Source organism: Sminthopsis crassicaudata, chromosome 1 (assembly GCF_048593235.1).
Source record: "Sminthopsis crassicaudata isolate SCR6 chromosome 1, ASM4859323v1, whole genome shotgun sequence".
In the NCBI taxonomy this organism is placed as follows: Eukaryota; Metazoa; Chordata; class Mammalia; order Dasyuromorphia; family Dasyuridae; genus Sminthopsis; species Sminthopsis crassicaudata.
The window spans coordinates 329727114-329742644 of record NC_133617.1 but is presented as its reverse complement, the minus strand read 5'-3'; the positions used below and the strand labels follow the sequence as shown (position 1 = coordinate 329742644).

The 15531-nt window shown below is 29.8% G+C and overlaps 1 protein-coding gene across 4 annotated transcripts in view; it reads right to left on the bottom strand.

Annotated features, from left to right (window-relative positions):
- The window catches only part of DNAH5 (dynein axonemal heavy chain 5), a 392301-nt gene that overhangs the window by 113253 nt on the left and 263517 nt on the right, over positions 1–15531 (bottom strand). For all 4 annotated transcript variants that reach the window (XM_074279122.1, XM_074279119.1, XM_074279121.1 and 1 more), the window contains exons 49-52: positions 15301–15514; positions 10702–10925; positions 3244–3442; positions 1611–1783 (exon numbers count right to left, since the gene is read on the bottom strand). In XM_074279122.1, the coding sequence (XP_074135223.1) occupies positions 1611–1783; positions 3244–3442; positions 10702–10925; positions 15301–15514 (810 nt within the window). The remainder of the gene's footprint in view (positions 1–1610; positions 1784–3243; positions 3443–10701; positions 10926–15300; positions 15515–15531) is intronic.

Here is a 15531-nt window from a genome sequence, read left to right as displayed (position 1 = left end):
AGAGATCATATATTTGTAATGAACCCAATTGTGACTTTTTCCGGCAGTCTTAATCAGTTTGGGAACAGAAAATTGAATGAACAGATATTGAGAGTTTATGAAATGGTGCAGAGCAGCAAAAGAAGAAAAGAAAAGAAAAACAAGTAAAGTGAAGGTTGAGGGTTGTGCATTATTGAAAAAGTATAGACTTTTAACAAAATTTATAAAGTACAACTCAAATAAAAAGATATGAGAAGATATTCCCCACCCAACCATTAGAGAAAGCGAAAGGTTAAAAGATGTTATATATTATACTTGTTACATATTATACTTGTTTGTGATATTTTTTTCCTCTTTAAACAATACTTTTTGCTATGTGATATGACTCTAGAAGACAGATGGGGATGAATAACAGGAATAATTATAATGATGTAAAAAAAAACAGAAGAAATAAATAAAAAAACTTATTTTTAAAAATAAATAAATTGCATATCAATAAAAATCTGTCATGGTATGACCAAAAAAATAAGAAAATCTAGGGACCTTTTCTAGTAAAACAGAATGGAAGAGATTAATGTTTGCACAGACCTATAGTGAAATATTATTGCCTATTTTTAAATATTCACTCATTTTGTTTTTGGTGTTCATTAAATTCAGAAAAAATAATTGTAGAAAAAAGAAAGATAAAAATTGTGTCAAGACTGTGAAGAGAAAATAATCAATCAAGCTCTGGAGTAATATTCTGCTCTGCCATCTGAAAAAGTCAGTAATCTCTATCTCAGGGCAGGGATAAGAAAGGGGAAGGACAAGAAATCTTGAGGTGTTCCAATTAGAAATAATTTTTCTTTCCTTTATTTTCGGAGCACTTTCCTTGTACCTTTTTCATTAACAGTTAGTATATTCATTCTTACATTAAATTTTTTGTAAAAATATTATCTCCTTTACCTATTTCCTGAAAGACAGGGAAAATATTAATAATTAATTAATAATTAATATTAAAATATTAATAAAATATTTTCCATTGTACTTTGTCCATGGTAATTACCCATAAAGGCTTTATAAATTGATTTAAACCTGAGTTAAAGTAACAAGTTTTTCAAATAGGTGTTTCTAGGATGCCAAAGGTAAAAAAAAAATGGAAAATCTAAAAAGATAGTAAAGCAAAAGTCATATTTTTTTTTTATCCTATGGATGTTGGATAACAAAGAGGCAATAAAATGTTTCTGGATACAGGGATTTACCTGTGGCAAAAGTAAATAACAAAAACAAACATTTAATGCGAGGAAAGAAAATTACATGTGTCACAGAATTTTCATTTAGTTTATCACTTGTCTTCAATTACATTTTTATAGTATTTTTAGGGCATCATAAGAAGTCTTTTTGATTGAGTTTTGAACTCAAATGCCAATCACTTTTATTCTAAATATCACATATACAAACTATATGTTATTATTTCAAATGTATAGATTCAATATGTTGAATCAAATGTAGAAAATAATTATAATATAGCTTTGAATTTATTTTAAACATTTTTCCTAAGAAATGAAAATTAAAAAGATAACAAATATTCAGGGGAGGGGAACCAACTGTTGGTCACTTTCACAAGACACTATTAGTAATATAGTAGGTACCTTAACTAAATGAATCATGGCATCTGCAAAAAACACCATGTCCATGCCAACTCCACGGATACTTTCATTGTATATTTGCAGAAACATATTTAAACGATCTCTCAGGTGATTAAAAGATTCAATTGGCTCATAAATTTTGGGCATGTCAACATTAGTTTCTTCTGAGTCTTCACCTAATACAGAAAATCAATGTTAATATTGATAAACAAAAATACAATTTTCTTTCTCCCATCCAACTCAATCAACATATTTTATGTTAAAATAATTTTCCAGTATGTTATGTTTTCAAAGTATTTAACATTATATGTTTATATTAAAGATTTAGTGAGACGTAATTTCTAAGAAGGAAAATTATTATAATTTTATTGAAAAAGCCATTTAAGAACATGAAAATTCACTGGGTACTACGACGCTGAATGACTTTTTGGACATCTTAAAAGTTTCTGTTATTTAAAAAAGGCAAAAATTTAATCACATCTCAAATGACTCTACTCATACGCATGGAATAATTTTCATATGATGAAGGGAAAAGGTGTTTTGTAGCAAGATAAGTGTTTTGTGTTTTAGTCTGTCTTTTTAATGTCAAAAATGACTTATTTATAGAGCATTTTCTGATAAGTTTTATAATATAATTTAAAATTATATTATAATAATTATAAATAAATATAAATTATAAATTTATTTTATATATTATAAAATTATAAATAAATCATAATATAATTTAAATTGTCATAAATATTAAAATCTAGAAATATTATAAAGAAGAAGAAATTCCTTAAAATTGGAAAAGGCTGCATATTTGGAAGTAAGCAACATCATTGTCATGTTAAGTATTATCTTTATTAAATTGTAGACTAATTTTTTTGTTGGAATAAGAAGCTATCAAATACAAGTATTCTGTCTCACAAAATATGTTTTCCTTTATAAAACTTTCTTTTCTTCTGGCCTAATTTTAAATAAAACTTGTCAGCTTCTTCTTGAAGGAGAATAGCACCAAATGTATATATTGCATTAAACCTACTTTTTCATGTAGTTCAAAAATTTTTGATAACCACACATAATATTACCACACCTGCTAAAGATTCCCTGTCATCTCTAATCATTCTCAAGACATAAATATATGAATAAAAAGCTATTTTTTTTCTAATTGAAAAAAAAATTGAAGTCCATTCTCTGTCTTGAATTGTTGTTCAAGCATATGGAATGCCTGGAATAGGGAAAGTAAACCCATTTAAAATCAAACAAGAGAAAAATAATTACTACATTACTTTTTTCATGAAGAAAATAAAAAATATCAGCTAAGAAAAATCATTCAATAAAACTGTCATGGAATTACTTAGACATCAAATTCTATTTCAATACTGTCCTTTTCCTCCTGTAATTGCAATCTTCTCTTTTTAATTTTTCCCATTTCAATTATTTGAGCATTGTCCCAGTGCTCACCTTCCATTCTAACAAATTTCTAATTTCCTATGTATATAATTTTCACTCCCACCTATACTCCTCAGAATTGACAAAAACTGATTTTTGAAGTTTCTTCATAACATTGATTAGATATATATGGAAATTGCTATTCAACAATATTTTGGGGGTAAACTTTTTTTCTTTATTTGCTTAGAAATTTTAGAATTACCTGTAGCTTCAGGTGCATCCCTTAAGAAATCAACAAAGTAAGAATCAATTCCACAATCTACCAAGAGCTTTTTTTCTTCACCAAACTCCTCCTCCACTAAATTTGCTAAAGTTGAATCAAACCAATTCACATCTTCTGATACTGTGAACCTATCAGCAATAACACGTTTGCATTCATGCTTCCACAACTTAATCAATACCTGTTGAAAGAATAATATGAAAAGAATCCATATGAATGATTTGTTATTATCTTTTCAAGTGTATCTGAACATGATATTTTTTTTCTTAATCTTATTATTCTCTTAACATATAGCTATAGCTATGTCATGGTAAGTTGCCAATTATGTATGACACATAAAGCAAAGAGCCAAGAAATTTTTTTTTTCTGCATGAATTAATATTTGTTATTTTATTTTTAGGAATAATTTGACTTTCATTCTTAGAATTTAATTTTTTTGTGTGTTTGGAAGATGAAGTACACTTCAAAACAAACTATTAAAAAATATATGAAGATAAAATAAAGAGTCAAAAGGTTTGGTTTGGTTTGGTTTTTTAATGAAATAAGTTTAACATCTGATTTTTTTTAAAGAAATTGAAGTTCAGTATCATTATCTTAATTCTTTTTTCTTTTGGAAAAAGCTGGTCAACAAAAGTGAATTCATTTTTTAAATTAAATAACAGAAAAATAATGATATTATTTCTTTTTCCACATGGAAAGTTTGTCTTTTTCTTATTTTTAGAGATAAAAAATGAGAAGAAATGGCCATCATCTTAGATAAAGGCTAGCTTCTAAGTTGTATATATTTATTCTATTTTGGGAACTCTGTTTAAAAGAAGACATAGGGAAATTAGAGCAATTCCAGACAAAGGTAATTGGGTTGGTCAGAGAAGGAAGAGCTGTGTCACACAGAAAATGGTGTTCAGACTAAAAAATAGAAGAGCTGGGCAAACAACATAAGAGATTGGAATATTAGTAAAGACATTAAACACTTGCAAGAGAAAAGAATCTGAAATTAGAATAAACAAGAAAACTCTCTTCTAAAGGTTACAAATAAATGAATAAAGTAAAGGATAAAAGCAGGCCAAAATAAAGGGGAATATGTAATCCCATAGTGATCACGAAGACATAGTAGGAATAGATCCAAGACTAGAATATGGTTCTGAAAGACTACTCCATGTACAAGGAGAAAATATAGATAAAAGAAATGGTGCAGCGTACCTTTGTATATTAATTAAAAGATATATAAGTATGAAGAAAATAAAAACCAAAGAGAAAGCAGAATATAAGCATTGGGATCATCAAGGGGCAGAAACAAACATAAATTTTCTTTGAAAATTGGTAGATTCTACAGTGAGCCTGAACAAAAATAAAAATAAAATAAAATAAAATAAAAAAGGAAACAGATAAGGGATTTGGTAAATATATCTAAAAGTGGGGACTCTAAAGTATAATATAATAGTGGTGACTTGAATTATATATATGCATATGTATATATATATGCATATATATATATATATGTTAAAGTTTTATCTTGACTCAAAGCAAAGGAATTAATTATTCTTTGGCTTAATTTAATGAAAACTTCATAATTTAAAAAGTTAAAGAATAAAGAAAAACTTGGGCTGCTAGATGGCACAGTGGGTAGAGCACCAGTCCTGGAGACAGGAGGACCTTATTTCAAATCTGGTCTCAAAAACTTAACATTTATTACTAGCTGTGTGACCCTGAGCAAGTCACTTAACTCTAATTGCCTCTCAAAAAAAAAAAAAAAAAAAGAATAAAGAGAAATTATACTTAAAGGAACTGAATGCTAAGAAATGGATGAGAACTAGAGAAGAAAGTGACGACTCTTTGTTAGATTCCATGATCAAGCAAAAAAAATGTCAAGACAATCTAAAAGCATCCTAGATTTGAAAAGAAGAGACTTCTAAAAGTTCAGAGAAAAGTCAGGTGGGAATTTGTGTCCTGAAATTACTCTAGAAAAGTCAGTCCAAGAGAGAAAATTGGGAATACTTCAAAAAAACAAAGTTCTATAACCACAAAAAGAAGTAGTTGCAGTGAGGAAATAGCAGTGAGCTATTTCAAAAGTTTAGGTAGATACCTAGAGAATTCATTTAAATACATAGAGAATACAATCACAGATATTTTTAATAAAAAAAATAGAATAGAAGTAATGGAAAATTAATACAAAAATAAATTAGACTAATATGGAAATATATTTAACATGATTGCACATGTATAGCCTATATCAAATTGCTTACTGTGTTAGGAAGAAGGAAAGGGAGGAAGGGAAGGACAAAAAATTGGAATGCAAAATCTTATTTTTGAAATCAACATTAAAGGTTATCTTTACAAGTAATTTAAAAAGTAAGTTTTATTTTAAAAAGTAAGTCAAAGTCTGGAAGACTAAAGCAAGAAGTATGATCTTTAAAATAAGCTAAGCCTAGATAAATACTATAAAAACAACCAAAAAAGGGTGTTATTTTTTAGGACTGCTTAAAGACATAGAACTGATGGGATGATAATACAGAAGATAAAGAGAGGCCAAAGATGTTCAATTCTTACTTTGTTTCTGTTTTCTCCACCAAGGAAAATAAAATTTAGACTGAAAAAGAGAAAACAAAAATGTCCAATATGAAGAAGTACAATTCAAAATTAGTGGAACAGTGAGAAAGCATCTACCTAGTTTTGCTATTTTCAAGTCACTAGGCTTGAGAGAACTATTATTCAGATTACTGAAATAACTATCATTTATGACTATAGAGCAAGTATCTATGAGATTTGAAAGATCTTAGAAAATGGGAGCAAGTTTTACAATCCTGAATAAAACTAAATCCTGGCCTACTTTGGGGTGAGGTGAGTTAGGGGAGAAAAGGAAGATAATAAAATTTACAAAACAAATACAATTTTTTTAAAATTATAGGAAAAGTATATATATATATATATATATATATATATATATATATATATATATATATATATATATATATATTGGAAAATGAGTCATTAGTGATCAAAGAGGCAGTATGAAAAAACCAGATGGAGTTCTTGGATGAGTTAGACTCAAGCAATCAATAAAATTTTATTAAGCAGCAAGTAAGACAATGTGGTTAAACAAAAACAACACTGGTTCTATCATGAGATTTCTTATGTTTTATTGCCTCTATAATCTTGGGCAACTCATAACATTCCTAGGCTTCAGTTTTCTCAACTCTAATATGGGGAACTTAGACTTAGAAGGACACCAAGGTCTATTCTAGCTCTATATCTGTTATACCTTCTTATAGGCCAGAACTCTGAACTTGAAACAAAGGATTTTTACAAGGTAACAATTCAGTGGAATTGATAGAGACAATAGTTATCTAATTTAGCATGGTTCAGTATGATTGATTTAATCCTACAAGGAGATGTTATGAGCCAAATTTGAAACAAGGTACTGAGCGGAATTGAGACAGTGGTTAAATTTAGTTTAGCATTGATTTAATTCTACAACAAATAATGGTTTCCTAGTGATATAATGATTGCTGTATACTCAGTGTGGACGATATAAGCCAAGAAGCTCTCAGAGCCAAAAAGGACAAGCGCACTAGAAGCTCTCAGAGGCTGAGACACCTTTGTTGTGACTGGAGGCTGAAACACAAACCCTTGGAAATTGGGGAGATTCAGAGGCCAGAGAAGGCAGGCAGGAGCTCAAGCTCTCCAAACCAAGGAGAGAGATAAGCCTCCAAAAACTAGCCCAGCCCCAAATGAAGGAGATAAGATGTTTAAAAGAGATAATAAAGAATTTGGACTTTTAACACCTGGTTGCACTTGTGGTGATTACTGAACTGACAGGAAGGCTGCCTCCAGAGAGCCCAAGAAAACCTCAACAGAGAACATATTTTAGAGAAGAATATTACAATACCTTAAACCTATTATACCTTAAAATGACAAAATATTTAAAATCCTCCTCTCAAGGAGTTTCAATCCTATCAGGGGAGATAGTATTTCCTATATAAGTACATAGATAGGATTAGGGACTGGACCTATTATTTTCCTGAGATTTTGGAACTCTCAGATAAGGACACTCCTGAGTCCCAAGGCTAGTAGTATATGCCACAGATGGGACTGAAAGTCTTCTTAACTTGAAAAAGCTTGAATGTATCCACTATTCCACACTATCTACTATATAAGCAGAATCAGCATAAATATAAACAAATGATATTAAGGAGTTAGAGATAAAGAGAGTCTTAGAGAAGTTATGATTAAGGAGAAAGTGAGAAATTTGGGATACAAATCCATTTCCTTTGTCTCCAAATTAGAATTATTTTCTACCATCATAGGTTTCTTGAGAAGATTTAAGAAGATTCTACAAAAATAACTTGATTATTTTGCCACTCTAGACATACAACTCAAACAAATTAAAGCCTAAAGAAATCATGTTATTGTTGGGGCATTTTTCAGTCATGGCTGACTCTTTGTGTCCCTATTCAGGGTTTTCTTGCTAAATAAATATACCAGAATGGTTTGCCCCTTCCTTCTCCAGCTCATTTTTATAAATAAGGAAACTGGAGTAAACAGAGTTAAGTGAATTGCCCAGTGTCACACAGCTAATGAATTTCCAAAACCAGACATATTCAGAAAAATGAGTATTCCTGACTCCAAGCCTGATATTGTATCTACTGAATCTTCTATTGCGTTAAAGAGACTATAGAGTGGGGTAGAATAATTATTCATATCAACTGTTAAATTTTATTGAGATTTTGTTAGATTGGTGGGCTATGCTTTCTTTTATTTGATCTGAAAAGTCAATTAAATGTGATGATATAGGCAGAATATGAACATGGTATGGAAAATATGTCCAAAGATTAAGTAAGAGCAACATTATATAATAATGGGAATACTTCGATAAGAGACTAGATCTGGGATTTCATTAGTAAGGACAGATCCCACTGAGGAATATCCTCTGCCTGTAGAATTCCATACTTTCTTAATAACTTATATTCATAGGAAGCTGTCCTGAAAATTGAGACAATAGTTTATCTAGACTCACAAAGCTATAAGAAGCAGGGCTTGAAACTATACTTGGTGCCTCTCAATAGTAGTATTCACACACACACACACACACACACACACACACACACACACATACATACACACATCAGTTGGAATTAAGTTACCTTTAAGAATTATTTAAAAATAAGTAATATATGAAAGCTTTATTACATGATCTAATAAATATGATGGTAATATGGTTAAGTAGAAATCAAAATTAAGATAATTTACTCCTAATATAGTGAAACTCAACATTTTATACTTTGTCAAGGTTTCCTTGGCAAATACTGTTTAAAATTTATCACCTTGCAAATCTTATTTTCAAAGGACAACTACTTCTTTGCCTGACAACTTGGTAAGCTATCATTTATATAGTACTTTTAGATTTGCAAAAGTACTTTATGAGTATTATTTCATTTCATCCCCACAATCACTAGGGGAGGTAGGTCCTATTAGTATCATCATCATTTTACAGATAAGGAAATTGAGTAAGAAAGCAGTTAAGTGATTTGCCAAGAGTCACAAAGGTAATAAAAGTCTAAGGGGAATTTAACTCTGGTCTTCCTGACTCTTTGTCCAATATTTTATTCATGGTACCATCTAGTTATCCCTAGGAGCTAATGCACTTAATTAAAGGTTTGTTGACAACTCAATCTATTTTGCATGCACAAATAACTTTAAAAAGCCTTAATTTGATTCAAGTAAAGTCTAAGAAAGAGCAAATCTAGCATTAGGCTATATTATTAGTGTCATGCATTTGCATTAGAAAGGAATTAATCAGTTGGGCAGAATTAAAAAATTATATCCACCAAGATCTTCCAAAGTCTAGTTGGCTATACTCTTAAATTTAAACATTAGACTTTCCCATAATTCAAACCTAAGTACAAATACAAAGTCTCAAGCCAAATATAAACTATTTAGAAGCTAATCAAGGATCAGATTCCTTGCTTTGGGACAGTAATTTTTTTTTTTTTTAAAGAAAAAAATCACATTCCTTCTTTACCTGAAAATTATTTTCATTCTTAATTTAGAATGTCAAATGGAGTGTATTATGAAAATTAAATGGATATACATTATGAAAGTAGCTATAGTATTCCCATTTTTTGTCACAGTAATACAATTATTGGGCCTAGTAAATAAATAAAAGAAAGAAAAGACAGAAAAAAAATCTTACATACAAAAATATTTGTAATAATTGAAGAACAGATGAAGAAATTATGGCATAGTAAGGCAATGCATTATATCATAAGAAATTTTAAATATAAAGAATTTAGAGAAATCTGAAAAAGATCGGTTGTGACTAAATGCAAAGTGAAGAAGAACCAGAAGAACAATATACACAATAACTACAAAAATGTAAAAAAAATAAAAATAAAATAATGAAAGATATCAGAATATGAATCAATATAATGGCTATGGTTCTGTAATTATTAAAGTATAAATGCATTTTTCTTAAAATTTGAAAATCTTGCTCTTTTTTTAATTTGCAAGATTCATTTTTTAATTTTTTAAAAAATTAGCAATTGCTACATATAGCAACAGTATAATAGTGGAAAGAGTAGTGAATGTGGAATCACTTTATCTGGGTTTTACTTCTGACACAATTTTATGTGTCACCTTGGACATGTTACTTAATCTTCGAATTTCAATTTCCTCACTTACAAGATGAGAGTCTTGTACAACACAGCTGAGTAACTTTTTTACCTCTAAGTCTATTATTCTCTTTTATGGAATTCAGACGTGGTAGAGTGGTACACACCTGTACTAGCATTTATTTCCTGTGTAACTTTGAGTAAGTCACTATCCTCTGGAGTTCAGTTCTCTTATCTATAAAATAAGAATTTGAACCATTGTTTATTATCTAAGTTCCAGAGAAGTGAAGATGAAACATGTACTATTCTTCTCAACAGACTGGTAATAGATTCTATGTGTGGAATGAGGTATGTGCTGCATAATATCATCAAGAGGTCTGAATGGTTTGCTTAACTCTACTTTCTTACATGGGAATCTACTTTCTTACATAAGAGGTTCGTTGATAAATAATAATTATGTAAAATTATATAAAAATAGAACTACAAAAACATATTTTCAAAGGATATAAGCAATAGTTTTTTTTTTTCTTTAATAACACTCAACAATCACATCTGGTCTGTTAGAAACAGAATGTCAAACATTTAACTCTACATTTTTCATTTAAAAAATGACTGTGTTTAAATTATGTAAATCTAGTTAATGTATCTATTCTTAAAATCCCAGACTCTTATGGATTTTCCTTCTTTTATTAGCCAATAATATGCATTCTAAATTTTCATATAATACAGTCTCATTATTCCAGGAAAAACAAAATTCCCAAGTAAAATTCTCTGCAAAGGATAGTATGACATAATCCATCCACTGCATCTTTATGATATATGTATCACTTACATCCACTTCTATGATAACATCAGAGGTAGTATTCAACATTCCCTGCCAGATCCTGGAAAGATCTCTAAGGTTGAACACATAATGGAATTTAGCAGGTGTGGGCAGCATTTTCATCTTGGTCATCTGCCATAACCTACGAGTCAGTGGCACCAGCTTGACCACAGTATCTCTCACTTCTTCTGAAAAATTCCTTTGGGTACAGTAGTGCCCTGCTCCAATGACTCCTAAGAATAAAAATTATATAAATTATTAAAAAATTATAATTATACAGCTAAATTTAAAACAATAATTTTAATAATATTTTGTTATTCATAATAGAATTGCACATTTGAAAAAGAAAATGAAACCTGCTATTTTTAACTATGAATTGATGCCCTATTGCATTTAAGTGTTGTAATATAAATTTATTTAAATTAACATTCAAAAGGCAAAATAAAATAAGCAGAATGCTTATCATAGTGAACTATTATCCAGTCAACTGAAAAATATCAAAAACTTATGAATTTATAAACAAATTTTTAATATTTATAGATGTTTTAAGTTAGTTTGGATAAACCAATAGACATTTATTCTACAATGCTTCTCTTATATTCCCTGAGTCTGTATCAACAAAATTATATTTCCAGTCCTAAAAGGATCTATGAAAACAGCTGCACAAATTCCCTGAAGCTTGGTACAGTGAACCCTCTACTCTGGAAACAAAGCCCTATTTTAATAGAGTTAAAAGCTTGAGTAATAGGCTAGGAAAATAAGAAATATATGTATATATATATTTCTGACCATTGAAAGTTATTATGGTGACAAAAAGGATCAAAACACACTCAGAAGATGATAACAAAGTCAAAACTCCTACATGCAAAGCCTTCAAGAAAAAAATAAAAATTGGGTTCAGGCTACTGGAGAGTTCAAAAGGAACTTTTAAATTCAAGTAAGAGAGATAGAGGAAAAATTAGGGAAAGAATTGAGAGACGTGCAAAAGGAAATACAAAAAGCTAATGAGGGAAAAAATGCCCATAAAAGCAAAATTAGCCAATCGGGAAATCAAAATAAAATAAAGCAAAAGCAAAAAAATTGAAAAATCATAAAAAAGTGAAATATTCCATTAGAAAAACAACTGACCTGGAAAATAGATATTGTTCTACCTGAAAGTCATGATTAAAAAAAAAAAAAAAAAAAAGACCCTGGACATAATATTTCAAGAAATTATCAAGGAAAACTGTCCCGATAATCTGGAACCAGAGGGTAAAACAGAATTTGAAAGAATCCACCAATCACCTTTTAAAAGAGATTTCAAAATGAAAACTCCCAAGAATATTATAGCCAAATTCCAGAACTCCCAGATCAAGGATAAAATATTAGAAGCATCCAGAAGGAAACAATTTAAATGTAATGGAGCCACAGTCAGGATAACACAAGATTTAGCAGCTTCTTCATTAAGACAATGGAAGGTTTGGAATATGATATTCCAGAGAGCAATGGAGCTAGGATTGCAATCAATTGCAATCAAGAGTCACCTATCCTGCAAAACTGAGTATAATGCTTCAGAGGAAAGCAGTGAAATAGAAGGTTTTAAAGCATTCATGATGAAAAGACCAGAGCTGAATGAATGATTTTCAAATACAGGACACTGAAGCCTAAGGAGGTAATCAGGAAAGTGATATCATAAGGGACTTAATAAGGATTATTTGTTTACATTCCTATATGAGAGGATGATACTTGTAACGATTTTTCTCATTATTGTGGCAATTAGGAGTATACATAGATAGAGGACACAAGCATGAGTTGAGTATAAAGGGATAAAAATGTTTGTAGTGACTCTTTTGTGGTAGCTAAGAATTTAAAAATGTGTAGATGGCTATCAATTGAGGAATGTCTGGATAAATTGTGGTATATGAAGGTAATGGAATATTATTGTTCTATAAAAATGATGAACAAGCTGATTTTAGAAAGGACAGAAAAGATTTACATGAACTGATGCTGAGAGAAACAAGCAGAATGAGGAATGCATTATACACAATATACACAAAATATAATAATATACACAAGAATGTGTAATGATCAACTATAAAAGACTTGATTCTTCTCAGTGATTCATTGATCTAAAGCAATCCCAATAGGCTTTCGTCAGAAAATGCCATCTGCATCCAGAAAAATAAGTGAGACTGTAAATCAACATATGCCATGTTCACTTTTTTATCTTTCCCATGGCTATTCTTTTCTCTCCCAACATGATACATAAAGCAATGTGTTAAAAAATTAATTAAAAAATAAATTTTAAAAATAGCATAAAGGGATAATATCTTTTAATGATAAAATTAAGGGGTGAGAGAGGAATGTATTGAGAGAAAGCAGAATGACACAAATTATCTACCACAAAAAAAGTCAAGAAAAAGCTTTTACTATGGAAGGGAAGAAGGGAGGAGAAGATGAGTAAGTGTATCTTATTCCCAGTAGAAATGGCTTAACATGAAATAGTATACATATTCAATGGGAGTTTAGAAATTTATCTTGTAGAAGGAGGAGGGGACTTAGGAGAGGGGGTAAGTGATTAAAGAGAGGGCATATTGGGGGATAGAATGATTAGTAGCAAAACACTTTTGAGGAGGGAGAGGGTGAAAGAAAAGAGAAAATAAATGGAAGGAAAATACAATAAGCAATAGTAATTGTAAAAAAAATATATGAAACAAGTTTCTCTGATGGAATACTATTGTTCTCTGAAAAATGACAAGCAGGAAGCTCTCATGAAAAAAAAATTGTAAAGTCCTACATGAACAAAGTGAAATATGCTATGTACAAACTAACAGCAATGTTCTGGAATAATTAGCTATAAATGAATTTGTTATGCTCAGTTGCACATTCACAATACTTTGAAGTATTTATGATGAAAAATCTTATCCATACCCAGAAAAGGAACTGACTTGTCTTAATACAGATTGAAGCATTTTCTATTTCTCTTTCTATATCTCTCTTTATTTTTAACTTAATTTTTCTTGAGCATGTTTATTTTTATCAGGGTAGGAGATCTAAGTTTTCTTTTACAACTTGACTTGTATGGAAATGTTTTGTATATTTTCACATGTAGTTTCTTAATTGTGGATAGTAATAATAGAAAAAAGATAGAACTCAAAAATCTTAAAAACAAATGTAAAAAATTATTCTCAATGTAACTAGGGAAAAATATTAAATAAATGCATACATACATATATATATATATATTTTTTTTTTAAAAAGAGAGATCTTGTGAGCAGGAAAATATGTAAATGATAACCACTCTTTTCTCTTTTTTGTGTTTAGTCAATTACATCTCTTAGAAATCAACAAGATTTTGCAATGGTGAATATTGAAAATTATCTATGCATATATTTTGAAAATAAAAAGCTAAAAAAATTTTTTAAAATGTGTTTCTGAATCATTCCCAATTAACCTAATGATTTTCATTTTATATGATTAATAGTTTTAAAGTCTGTGTATCTTGAAACTATCTAATTCAATCTCTTTGTTTTACATATGAGGAAACTAATGCTCAATGAAGAAAAGTGACTGCCAAAAGTCCCACAAATGTTGGTAGAGACAAGATTTAAATTAATATACTTTGACTCCAAATTCATTTCCTTATACTAGATACCCAAAGAGAACCCAAACCCAAACAGGGACATAAATTCTGGACTCAGATTAAGTCTGATACCCTACCAATTCAGTTATATAAATTCAGGAAGTCCCTGAGCTTTATAATCTTATTCAATATATTTTATTCTGCCCTAAATCCCTAGATTTGTATTACAAATTACATCCTCAATGTAATTTAAAATAGTAATCAGTCAAGATCATTTCTAAATACTTATCATCAGACATAGATATATACATTACACTTAAGGCAAATTTCTTTTTGAACTGGATGTAATTTTTAAAAATCATATCTAAAGCTATTTAAAACATGAAAGTACAAACTGGTATGATGATAGATTGTTCTAATGACTTCATGTTATGAAATTCTCTATACTTTTTTCTGTTAAGAAATTAATTTTAATTCTGTAATTTATCCTGAAGAACACATTGAATCCATTTTTAGTATTTGTACTGTATTGCTTTCTAAGCCTTAGAATGACCTTTGTCCAAAAGCAATGGAATCCAATTTGCATACAAATCTTCCAGTCATTGACTGAGTTATTTTTAGGATTGAGATTGACAAAAGCCACATTGTCCAATAGCCATCAACCCAGTGCTGCAATATATGCCACTACCAGAGTATAGGACAGACTCTAGAACATTCAAGTCTGCATTATTGTATAAGAATTTGACATGAGTTTTTAATGGGAAAAAAAGTTCTGGCAAATAAAAATCATCCATGTACTCAAGTTAAATGCAAATATGTTATATCGAATTTCTTCTACATAACATAAAGCATATTACTTGAGAATGATAGTTTATTCTTAAGAGGATTTCAAGAATGATGCAAGAAATCTACAGAATAAGGACCACCCAATGTTGATCTAATGCTGGCCACTAGAAAGCTTTGGGCTGTTTCCTAAGTGTACTCTGGGCAACTTATCTGTCCCCATCCCAAATCACTTCCTACAAATCATTTCACATTCATTTTACCAAAGATCTTGTCAATAGAAGCATTTGATGGGAGAGTGCAGTTAAATATAGAAAACTGCCTCTTGAGTCTCTGGGGTATGTCATTGCGTCCTCCTCCAGGATGGATCATGGCTGCCAAAAACTGGATATCTACAATGTTTGTAAATTCCCCTGGTTTCTCAAGGTTATAGAATCCATTTTGTTCCATCAACTGCCGAACTATCTCATTGGTAACCTTAAAAAGGAAACATA